The sequence below is a fragment of the Akebia trifoliata genome, chromosome 10 (genome assembly GCF_017979445.1).
Source record: "Akebia trifoliata isolate Shusen 1 chromosome 10, ASM1797944v1, whole genome shotgun sequence".
NCBI classification, from domain to species: domain Eukaryota; kingdom Viridiplantae; phylum Streptophyta; class Magnoliopsida; order Ranunculales; family Lardizabalaceae; genus Akebia; species Akebia trifoliata.
Genome location: NC_141384.1, coordinates 27,541,221 through 27,554,251, shown reverse-complemented (window position 1 = coordinate 27,554,251; position 13,031 = coordinate 27,541,221). Strand labels below are relative to the sequence as shown.

Below are 13,031 nucleotides of genomic sequence, written 5' to 3'. Positions count from 1 at the left end.
GCCAAATCCTATGGCCCATTTAATCCCAAGGGATTTGCTCAATGGTAATTTCGGACCGATAAATAGTTAATACCTGTAGGTCATGAGTTCAATATCCAGTATGATGATTAATTCCTCAGGGGGCACCCGCGAGAGTGCACCCTTACTTACCTGGTGCGTGTGATGTGCAAGCGTTGCACATGCCCCGGGATCAATCTTTGGACAAGACCATGGTCTATGGAGTGGGCAAAGCTCAAATAACAGCCAGGTCTGCCGTCTACACGAATACCCGATTATCAAAAAAAATAAAAGATATGACCCATTTCAAGGGGTGTCACCTAATTTAGACTCGACCCTCTTCAATATGAAAACAATAAGGTTATGACCTTATTTGATCTTATTGAATCCTATTATTCCTTATTCAAACCCTATCAAATAAATAAAAACTTATAGAACATTAATTGCAGGAGACCATTCCACTTGAGAGTTTGATCATTTCTCCCCAAGCTTCGTCACCATTCAATAAACTTATACCCAAAAAAAAAAAAATAATAAATGAATAAATCTACTGGTGATTTCTAACTATAACATTGAAGTTTTTTTTTTAATTTTTCTAACCCACCCATAAATCTGTTTATAAAAATAAATATGTTAAAACGTTATAGTTAGAAATCACCAATCAAAGAGCTTTTGTTTTCACACACAATTTTATCTATAAATATATTTGGGGAGTTATTTTAAATCAAGAATTTATATTTATAAACATATTTTGTGGGGCCACACCTTCTACATAATTAAAAAAAAAAAACATTTTTGGATATTTTTTATCAAACTTTTTACTTTACCTTCTAGAATTTTCTAGAGAATAATGAATTTTCTTCAAATTAAAACTCTCACACATAGTAGATCAGTGGGACCCAAGACCTTAGATATAGGTCAGATCAATAATCTCACAGCCTTCTCCCTTTTCTTTTTTTGTTTTTTAATACTTTTCTTTGGTCCCTTCCTGCAAATTGTTGCATGAAGATTTTATAACTTTTATATATATATATATACATGGGTCAGGTTCAAACGACAACCATTTCAACACACATATAGATAATGTGTTTTGTCTTATATGGGCAAAAATGTTTGGAATGGGCTGATTTTTTGTGAGGATGATCTCTGTGATGAGGGGATCATCCTGGGAAAAAAATCATCTCATTCCAAAACTTTTATATATATATATATATATATTATTTATATATCAAACAAAAATTATTTTACTTTATATGAACATGAAAATATTAAGACCAATTGACTGAATGAGGTTATAACACCTCAATCTATATTATAAGAGAGTTTTTATTGTCACACCAATCTTTTCTAATGCCACTCCAAGATTGTGCAAATTTTTAGATGATTGGGGGTGGCGTTAGCAAAAGTTGTTGTGACAATAATCTCTCTCTATGATAAGCAACAATATGAATCAATATGAATTTCAAGTCCAATACAATGTTCATTTTAATTTTCAAAACATGTTTTCTAACGAATTTGCTAGTAGGTATTCTACTTTAAAGTAATGATGTTGCAAATGAAAAATGATGAACTTATTGATAATTATCAATGATTTGGCTATTAAAAAATAAGGGTATTTGTCTTGAAATTTACTAGCGAGATCGCCACCTTAAATTAGAATACTTGCCACCAAAGTCACTCGAAAATATATGTTGAAAATTAAAATGAATAGTGTATTGGAATCGGAATTTTTGGAAAAGTTGCTAACGTTTTGGGAAAAATCTCAAATTCCAAAGATTCAAGTAAAAGTTGGTGTGCCAATAGAATCTCTGTTGGCAAAAATATCTCGGACGAGTGTAAGGGGAGCGATTCAAATTGATTTTCTAACTCGGTTGATGAGTCGTCTCAGTTTCGGATGAGTTTTAAAACCCTGTAAATCTTTCCCTCTTCCACACAATAGAAACTGTGAAGGATTTTTATTGATTTTTCGACGAACATGGCGGTCGAGAGCCGAAACGACCAAGCAGAGAAGCTTAGATTGCTATAAAACTTGTGAGTCACGCTATGAAATTATTGGAGAGAATGGTGGAGAAAACATTACGATATGAAACAATAATGTCAGGTAATCAATTTGGCTTCATGCCAAGGACATCATTATTGAGGGTATCTTCTCACTTAGGAAATTTACGGAGAAGTTTTGAGAATAAAGGAGGAATCTATTTATAGTTTTATTGACTTTGAAAAACATATGATATTTTCCCTAGAGAGTTAATTTGATGGGTATTAGGAAAAAAAGAATGCCAAATGAGTATATATTAACATGATTATATATGTGTATCTTGCAGTTGCAAATAGTGTCAAAACAATTCGTGGTAAGAGGAGTAAGTTTCCAGTTAGAATGGGTTTGTATTGGGGGTTAGCCTTAACCAGTCTATACCTTTCCATAGAATGGGTGTAGAAAAGACTAGAGGATGTTGAGAGGTTTGAGTATGAGAGAATTTAGGAGTAGTCATTGGGCATTCACTTCGAACATCAAAAACAATTAACAACAATGGGGGGGAGGGCATTTGCGTAAGTCGAAGGCTCTAAAAAGGTGAGAAGAAGACCAAAAATGACATTGTTAGCAATAGGAAGAAGAGATATGAAGACACATGGGTTGACTAAAGATATTGTTCATGATAGAGAGTTTTTGCTTATCATGGGTATCCCCACCCTTTGGGTGAGACTAATCCCATGGTCACACGCATCTCCCCCTCGGAAAGTCCTATGTGCAATTGGTTGAGTTGAGGGTTAACCAGACACTGGAGAGTGGCCCCAAGGAATTCATTGCGTCGTGGGGTTTCAAACATTTGACCTACCCTTCTTGAGGAGCTTATCAAGGCTCACTAGGCCAACCCCTTAGGGTGTGATTCATGATAGAGTTGACTGGAGAATATGTTCATGTTGCCGACCCCAATATTTGGGATAAGTCATGGATGATGAATTCTAAACAGTTCGAAGGGAATCAGTGTGAGAGTTTGTATTTAGATTGGATGCAATTCTATTTGGGTTAGGTTAATTTTTTTTTTTGGGTTGGTGCGCCTCTTGCTCGTTAGCTCTTTCTTGTATATTTGTATGTCTAGGCGTTTACATTTATCAATAAATTTATTTTCCTTATCAAAGAAAAGATCATTTTGTTAATGTTCTTTTCTCTTTGGAATCTCGAAGCTTGAGAGGAGAGGAAGTCTAGATAAAGGTGGTATGAAAGTGGCATGATTTGCGTGTGCGTGTTTTTTTCTTTGTTGATACGCCTTTTTAAGTTTGGAATTCTAAGTTGAAGACCCAATTCTTTTATTTTCTCTTCTCTTATAGCTTGCACTCCAGAAATGGAATTTATTATTATTTACTTTCATGATAAATTTTTATCATTCGAATCTTTTCTTGTTGATTATACTTTAGGGTTAATTTCAGAACCAACACTGCATTAGGTCATTGCTCTTGCATGGCTTTCAAACATGATAGCACTCCAGAAATGGAATTTATTATTATTTACTTTCATGATAAATTTTTATCATTCGAATCTTTTCTTGTTGATTATACTTTAGGGTTAATTTCAGAACCAACACTGCATTAGGTCATTGCTCTTGCATGGCTTTCAAACATGATAGCTGTAGTTGGTCCGTATTGATAGCACAACACTGCATTAGGTCGTTGCTCTTGCATGGCTTTCAAACATGATAGCAATAGTTGGTCAGTATTGATAGCTCAACACATGATCAAAACATCTTCGCACACTTAACAGCTAAACCATAACTCCCCCCACATGCTACTTTCCCCCCCACCCCTCCCTTCTCTCTTCCCCACAAAAACAATAATAAGAAAAGAAGATTCTGCTTCTTGGCAGGTGCATGATTTTCAAGTTTTTTTTTCTTCTCTTTTCTACATTGCAGGTGGAACCAATTCGTAATCTCTTTGCAGCTCTCTTCCTTGCTAGCATTGGACTGCTTGTAAACGTACACTTCTTATGGAATCATGTTGATATTTTGCTCGCATCTGTCATTCTGGTTGTAGTTGTCAAGACTATTGTTATTGCCATGGTGACCAAGGCCTTTGGATATAGTATCAGGGCATCATTCCTTGTAAGTAGTATTAATTCACTGTAAAACCCTTTATTTTGTATCACAGTCACTTATCACTCTTGTGTATTTTTAAGTTTTTCAAATGCTTCAAAGGTGGGTGTGTCGCTTTCTCAAATTGGAGAATTCGCATTTGTTCTCTTAAGTCGTGCCTCAAATCTTCATCTTGTTGAGGTAAAATCTCCCTCTCTCTCTCAATATATATATATGTGTGTGTGTGTGCGTGTGCGTGCATGTGTGTGTGTGTGTGTGTGTGTGCATGCGCGTGCAGTAACCAGGCAACATAGATTTTCCTTAGTCAGCTAGCATGTAATAATCAGAACAGAATGAAATGTTGATTGTTGATAAGATGGTCAACAGTCTGTGATCAAGTCAGACTAGTGCCTCAATAAATTACGTCTAACCTTGGAAGGAATCTAGGGACCCAAGCTCACAGTCCCTAGGAAAATTTACAAAGTACCCCGACGTAGGGTGGGGTAGTTGTAGCTCTAAGCTTGGAAGGAATCTAGGGACCCAAGAGTGCAGTCCCTAGGAAAATTTACAAAGGACCCTGACGCGGGTTGGGGTGGGATGGGGTGGGGGGCAAAGCATAGCAGATTATATCAAAGCTAGTCCTTTGTGATCTCACTTCCAACCCACTTGTCAACATTGTTTTCTTGGAACTCATTCGTACTGATAAGCTAGGATTGAGAAAAGGAAGCAAGTATGTTTAGTTCTAATTCTTTGGGGCCTTTGGAATATAGGATTGCAAATCACCAATGTCTTACATTCTTTTCTGTTGATCAGTAAAAAGGAATTTTATCGTATTGTTGCAGATAAGGCCAAACTTACATAAAAAAGATAAGGTGAGAATAGGTCTCACATAATTATCATAGGATAGGCACCATAGTGGCCTGGAGAAACCTTACATAGAATACTTACAAACAATTTCTTCCCATCTAAAATCGAAGTCATCAAAAAGTAGTTGACCTCAAAATTCCTGGAGAATGGAAGGTCACTTATGAAGGAGGGCCTTGAATGTCAATATGACCTCATTTGCATTCTGCTTCAATTGTTCCATTCCTTCCAGATTTCCCAAAGCACCAAAAATAGGAACAAGAGACAGCTATGATGTCTTACATCAACTCACAACTAGGACATCTACTTTTAGACAAAGCCTATCCAAGATAGATATAAATCTTGTAAAAGAAAGCATAGTTACCTCTCAAATGTTCCCCCAAAACTGCACCCTATTACCTAAACCACCTGTCTAATACCTTTTGGTAAAAATCCTCTAGCGTAATCCCCTCTTTTTCCTATGACCAACGTTGACAACCACCCTTGACTAAAAATCAGTATATTTTTCCAAACCTCCAAAAGAACTAATAAGTGCCAGCTAGCTTAGTTGGTAATAAAGTCTATGGGTGATGATACTATATACCTAAGTTCAATACCCACCATCATCGAGTTACTGATCTCATTACAAACAGGCTTACCGACCCAAAAAGAAAAAAAAAGAGGGATATAGTCATCTTCTTAAAGTTTTTAATTCCACCACACCTGATTTTTGGGGTTTAAAATTAGTCTTTCACTCAAGTGGTTTTATTTTTCTAGAGTTGCACTTGGAAAGAAGTCTATTCAAGTCCTCTTTAGCTTATCCATAATTGAAGTTGGCACTTGGCACTGTTATGGGGCTACATAAATATCACTTCCAATACTTTGAGCATCTAAAGAAACAAATATATAATAACTTATAGATAGTGGCCAAGTATGAGCAAAATTGAATCAACCTCCACTTCTCACAAAATTCCATAACAATTTTACAAAAACTCCAGCCACCTGCTTATGAATCCTTGGATACATGCCTTGTAAATAAGGAAACCATTAAGGATTTCTCTATGGTTAGAGAACAGCCCTGGAATGGAAAAGATGGTGATAACATGAACTTCTTTGACCCTAGAAGCAAGGACTGCCAATTTTGTTGGCCTAATTTGCAGTTTTCTGCCCATCCATAGGAGCAAGAGGAATGAAAGTTGAATTTGAACCTTTATTGAAGTGAACCTCATAGAATTTGGAATTCAATTTAGGGGAAACCCTCTTTTTTATGCTTGCTGCTTTATAAAAGACTCGGGTGTTTTTGTTTTCCTGTGCTGATCACATTTTCTGAAAAATTACGTTCAAATTCCAACCAATACATTCTACCCTAAAGATTTATTGGCCGGATAGATAGATCTATACAAGTCCACATCAACCAATGTAGCCTCCTCTTGATCATCAAGTTTTTGAAGTCTTGATTGATGCGTTTCCTCTTGGTTTGTAGTGTTCGAGATAACTATGTATTTTTTGACTGACTTTGAAATGATTTGGTTTCCCTACTGAAACACATATAGCACTCGTAAAGGAAAGTATGCATTTCTAGTTTCTATATCTTTTAGTCACTCTTCATGGAACCCCTAACATATCCTTTAGCACAGGTTATGGCATAATACAATTGATATTTTTTCTATAATCCAGGGGAGAATGTATCTTCTTCTTTTGGGAACAACAGCTCTCAGTCTGGTTAGTTTTTTTATATTAATATTTTGTGTGTGGAAACTACAGTTAGATTTAGATTTTTTGTTGTTTATGTTGGTGAGTGGTGCTACAGGTAACAACTCCTGTCATGTTCAAATTGATACCTGGTTTGATGCACCTGGGTGTTCTAATGCATTGGTTTCCTTCAGAGAGCAACACACACAATGAGGTGCAGTCCCTTATATTTCATTTGGGGAAATGGTATAACTGTATAAGAAATCTCGTAGTCTCTCCCTCTCTCTCTAACATGCATCAACAACATAGGACAGAAATTTGAAGAAGCTCATCTCCATTCTTGGCTGGGTACCAAAATAGTTTAAAAATGGGGCATGGTACTATGATAGGCAAGGCCACATAGTTGCAGTGTTAGTTGCAAAAATTAGGTGTCTGATTAGTATACGAGATACGCATTGTATTTATTTTAGTAGTTATTTTACCCATTTTTTTCTCAAATTTGCAATCATGATTAGGATGGAGAGAGATGCATTGGGTTTATGGCTGTAGTCAATGCTACAACAGTCTTTCACCGCCAACAGAGGAAACCCCAAAATAGCAATACTAGCTCTTCTACATAGGAGAAGTTGTACAAATATTCAAGTTCCCTTCAAATTAGCCATCTCTTTACTTTTCTATTGAAACTCTTGACTGCCTTAGGGTAGGAATTGGGCATTATTGACATAAATCATCCTTATTCAAATCTTCTTGATAAAGTAATGAGAAAGAGCTTGTCATGTGCTCGAGTGGAATTTATCAGAGGTTTGGTATCTTTGGATTGTAGTTGGGCTGAGGCAGGACAGTCTCGACGAAACAAAAAATGATAGAAAAATAAATCTAGACTCAAACAAGTGGAAACCTAAATAATTACAAAATTTCCATTGGAACCATTAGTGATGGTTTGATTTGCATCCCATATTATGGGCCATGGTTGCATCATCCGGACTGCCCAAGTTGGAGTTCTACAGAATGGAATTTTCCAACATGGGATCAATCCCTGGATCGCTGAAAGGAATCGGCCCTCCAAGAGCACATCAAGCATAAACAATTTGAATTTGGAGAAAGCTGTTGCATAATTTGTTCATTGTCATTGAATAACATCTCCAATGTTAATTTTTTCCGCAGCATAACCTTGCCAATCATACGAGCTCAATGGAAGCAGCACATGGTCTGTCTATCTTCGCGAAGCCAAACAGTCCTAAACACCGACCACAAGCAAATCAGCCAATAGACAACCATGTCTAATTGTGGTGGCTCTCACTCATCTCTGTATCCAGATCGCATGCTTCTTAGAAAATTCGAATTGAGAGGTTTGTTGCTTTTGTTTGTGGGACCCGCAACCCCAATATATATAGGTACCTGATCTCAAGTTCAAGAACCTCCTTCATTCTTATAATCATATAAAATTTATTTTTCTTTCTGAAACATCTTGAAGGGTTGTTCCCTTTTTTTCTGTTCACAGGAACTGACTTCAATGATTGAAGAATGCAGCAGATTATTGTGACCTCCACACGTGATGCTAATGTATCTGATCGGATCAAAAGGCTATCTAGTTTTATTATGCAAAGAACCCACGGATTTCATGGTTCAATCTTGCCGTTGAATCCAAGGTAGTGGTTTGAATTTTTCGTAAAATTAGTTTCATAAGTATATATATACATTGTAAATATGATTGCTTGGACAAATGGTTGTCCTGCTATTTTTTTGGACCACGCAGGTGACCCAGGATCGATACCTTTTCATTATTTTTTATTTTTTCACTAGCCTAGCGTCAGGTGCATCTCTTCGAAACTCTGCCAATTTCTTGATTCACTGATTTGGTCATGGGAGGCACACCTCCAAAGTCAAAGACGGAGACTTGACCTTACTGTTCTCACATGAGCGAGGCCAAAAAATCAGTGATTTTGGAGACTAACAAGAAAAATTCCTATTAGTCGATGTTTATTGAGGCCTTCCCCAATGTGGGCATATTTTTAAATTGGGGACGCCTTCACTACATGTGAACCAATAGGAATCTGTGGTTTCTTACTGTCTCGAAAATCGCACTTTGTATTCCATGTCACGCTCTTTTAAGTCTTATTAGATGGGATTTAAGAAGGAAGAAGAAGTCATTTCAGCCTTTTTCAAAATGTATATAAAAAAGTTATTTATTTTTTCAAAATTTTCTTTGTTTCTGGATTAAAATTGATCAAGGGTGGGTATTTTGGTTTGAAATCATCTAGACAAATCTTTATCTCAAGTTTTTAGTCAAATTTTTTATGTATTTTAGTTAAAAAAAACTCGAAAAATGAACGTGAAGATGAGTATGTATTACCAATGTGGAGTTTTCCACTTTTTATTGTTAGAGGTTAACATTTTTTAAAAATTGTCAGAATCCAAAAGTAAAGGGTGGTGAGTTTGACAATAAAATTGTTGACCTCAACAATAAATAAAAAGTGGTGAATTCCACAAAAAAACATGTTGACCTTAATTATAATGAGAGATCATTTAAGAAATAAAAGTTAACTAAATGGACTATTAAGTTACCGCCCAAATTCAAGCACTATTTATAAAGAAATCCTCCGTCAGGGTACTTTTAAGTAATTTTCCGAAGTTTTTTACTTCGCCTTTGTGTCTAAATTTGAAACTGTGGCATTGATGGGCTGAAGAGTCCTTTGCCCTGGGAGCTGCACCCGTGGTGTGATGTTTAAGGGGTTATTGCCACACCAACTTTTTCTAATGCCACTCCAAGATGTGTTTTAACCTTGGATGATTGAGATATTTCTCAAAACGTGCACAATTTATAATAAAATTATGGTTTTGATAAACAGTTCATTTTAATTCTGAAAACATGTTTTTTCAATGAATTCGTTACTTTTATCATTGATTAATGACCAAGGAGTTCATTGGTACTTTATCAATGAATTCGTTGATTATAAAAGTGACGAATTCATTAGATAAACATGTTTTTGGAATTAAGATGAACAGTATATTGGAATCGCCATATTCAGTGCACGGAATGGTAACTCACCTTTGGTGATTTACATAGGAATTGGGATGGCATTAGCAAAAGTTGGTGTGACAATAGAATCTCTCAAAACTAGATCAAATAAATTTGGGATTTTTCCTAAAATGTATGCAACTTATGTCCAAACTCTAGTTTCGATACGTTGTTCATTTTAATTCCCAAAACATGCATTTCTAGAGAATTCGTTACTTTTCTAATCAATGAATTCACTAGTATATCTAAGAATTTGTAGATATTAAAAGCGATGAACTCACCAGTTCGTAGGTCATAAAAATGTCGAATGCATGTTTTGAGAATTAAAATGAACAGTGTACCAAACTCGGAATTTTTTCATATTGTGCAAACAAAATGGAGATTCACCCAATAAATTTAGAGAGCTATATCACCGCACCAACTTTTGCTAATGCCACCCATAGATGTGTGCTAATTCTTTGGTGAATTACATATGGGTGAATCACCATTTCGTGTGTTAAATATGATAAAATTTCGAGTTCTATATATTGTTCATTTTAATTTTCAAAATATGCATTCATTATTTTTATAATCTACCAACTCGTGAGTTTGTTACTGAATATGAGAGAATTTTAAATTTGGTGCATTGTTCATTTTAATTCCTAAAATATGCATTCGTCATTTTATAACCTACAAACTCATGAATTTGTCATTTTTAATATTTACAAATTCAGAAATGTATCAGCAAATTCATTAATTATAAAAGTGTCAAATTCACTCGAAATACATGTTTTGAGAATTAAAATAAATAGTGTACTAAAATCGAAATTTGGACATAAGTTGCATACATTTGGGAGAAAAAATTCCTTTACATATGAATTGTGGTGGCGTTAACAAAAATTGGTGTGGCAATAGAATCAAAGTTTTTACCCCGGGTTAGGCTACCTGGTAAAAGACCAGATCTCACACCAAGACATCTGGTGGGGTGGGTGATGGGTGTCAGAAAATGTTCTCCTTCTGTCACTCATTCTTTTTTACTGTTTCAAGATTCGTACTGAACAGGATAACGTTATCCCATACGGTTTAAGAGTATTTGAGACGGAAATAAGAAGAAGAGAGAATTACCAGACAAGACCTTATCTGTTTCAATTTTATTTATAAAAAAAACTCCCTTACTTTATCAAGTTTCTCCTTCAACAAATCTTACTTTATCAATTAGGCTTACCCTGACTTACTTATGATCATTGGACTCAAATAGATTATCAAATTAGAATTCCAACAACACATACTTCCACATTTCATGAAAAAATTTAGATTAAAATAATAAAAAAAATCTTTTTTCTTTTTGCAAACTCTAAAGATTAAAAGTTAAAATTCAACAATTATTTTATTTATTTATTTAAGTTTTTAGAATTTTCTCCTTTATAATTCTGTGGCATCGAATCATGTTTTTGAATGTTACAAATTGATTCTGTTAGAATCCACTCCAAGGTATGTTAAGTAACAAATTAACGGCATACATATAAATTTTATGATGTGAATCCCCACCCTAGGGTTTGGTCGATAATAAACTTGATAAAGTGAGATTTGATGGGTACCAAACTTCATAAAGTAGGTTCCCTTGGAGTTGTAAGAACATCAGAATGTATGTAATAAAAATGCAACAATTGGGTCTCTTGGGTAAATCTCTCTTAGAAGAATCCACCAATCCTAATTTCAAGCAGAGTTTATGATAGGGTTTGGGAACCTAATGAGGGGAGTAGATCCTTTGTAGTTCTTTATCCCTATAGTTTCATGTAATGTTGTTAAATGGTTTAGAGAGCACCACTTGGTAAACACAACAAAATCCCTCCTTAAAACATCGAATTTCAGAGACAGATTATTTTCAAGCCAGAGATCATGAATAAAAATGAGATTTTTTTTTTAAACAAATTCTTTTCTCAAATATGATCTAAATCATAATCATAGCATGGCTAAGGTGTTAGATTTTAGTTTTCAATATGGCCTATCCAATATTTGAAGATTAATATAGGGAACTACATGAATAAAGTACAACATAGGATTTGCTCAAATGAAACCCGAAATCTAACCCCCACTTGGGTTTGAATCACATATTTGGATCATGATAAGGCCTCCATTCTATAAGAATTTGATTTGTATTTTATTTAGATTAGGGGTGACAATGAGTTGAGATACTTTGAAATTTTAACCAATCTAAATTCGATCCATTTGACAATCGTGTCAAATCCTTAGGCACAGTTCATTTCATAAATAGTTAATATGATCAGCGTAACTCGTTTGATAAATAGGTAGGGTTGTATCATGTTTAAGTTTACACACATAACACATGAACACAAACAATTAAAGTAATAAAAAAATAAAAATAAAAACCTTAAAAAGAGGTAATGTTTTAAAAAAGGAACCAACTAGTTGCACACCACCCATGACCAATTGCACTCTATCCTTTACACTCAAAATAAAAAATATTGCATTCCTTTATTTTTGTTTTTGTTTTTGTTTTTTTTTTTTCTTCTTTAATCAAAGCTCATGTAAATTATTGTTGGTTTAATGGTTTAAGAAATATTTGATTGTATAACAAGTATATTTACAATTTACACTAACAGAGAAACGAAGTCACGAGACTTAACATTACCAATAATGAAGTGCAATTAATAGGTTAAAATAGAAGTTACAAAAAGAAGGTAATTTCTCTAGGTTGGTGTGCAACCAAGTACTAGTAACGTGCAACTGGTCGGTCCTTTTAAAAAACCTCTTAAATAATTATTGATATTTGAGATACCTCTTATAATAACACGTGAACATGGGACAATTATAGTAAAAAATATATATATTAAAGGAGGTAATATTTTAAAAAATCTCTTAAACAGTTATTGATATTTGAGATACCTCCTATATTTCATGATTTAAATGGGTTATATAGGGCAAGTTATACATGAATGAACATGTCATGTTAATCGGACGATAATTAAAGACGTTAGATAGATAGATATCCCTAACTAGAACACACGACCAATTTAATAATCGAATTAGATGGATCGACACGATACGATCCAAATATGATTCTAAGCACTCTAAGCACGCTAACCCTATGTCATTTTAGAATTATGCTAGCTGGTTGCATTAAGAATTGTCTCCTCTAGATTAGCTTAGATTTGAAATTTGAAAACTAATTTAAGTGTTTGGTGACAAGGTTAAGGTTGTGCTGTACCACCTTAAATAAGGCAAGAGCATCGCCAAACACTATTCTAGTTGTGATCAGATGGAGGACGGTTATTTCCGTCATCCTCATTAACTAAAAGGTGGTCCCCAAGGTGTGGGTGTGAGTACTCTAGGTGGGGCCCACCAGACAACTGGGCAGTGACGTGTTTTTCTCCGCTAAACGACGAATTTTCTCTGGGCTTTTTCTGCAACGA

The 13,031-nt window shown here is 34.8% G+C and overlaps 1 protein-coding gene across 3 annotated transcripts; it reads left to right on the top strand.

Moving 5' to 3' along the window:
* The first annotated feature begins 1,923 nt into the window (after positions 1-1,923).
* LOC147393548 (K(+) efflux antiporter 5-like) lies at positions 1,924-8,390 on the top strand. 3 transcript variants are annotated; one of them, XM_086456785.1, is made up of 7 exons: positions 1,924-2,098; positions 3,906-4,094; positions 4,188-4,265; positions 6,585-6,629; positions 6,718-6,845; positions 7,764-7,993; positions 8,101-8,390. In XM_086456785.1, exons 2-6 carry the CDS (start codon positions 4,050-4,052, stop codon positions 7,867-7,869), a joined length of 402 nt encoding a protein of 133 aa, XP_086312911.1. In that variant the 5' UTR covers positions 1,924-2,098; positions 3,906-4,049; the 3' UTR covers positions 7,870-7,993; positions 8,101-8,390. The 3 variants fall into 3 exon arrangements, 2 of the variants coding, with proteins under 2 accessions (XP_086312911.1, XP_086312912.1); XR_015182362.1 differs by having other exon boundaries at positions 1,941-2,098; positions 4,169-4,265; positions 6,718-6,813; XM_086456786.1 differs by having other exon boundaries at positions 1,941-2,098; positions 6,718-6,813.
* Positions 8,391-13,031: the final 4,641 nt, after the last annotated feature.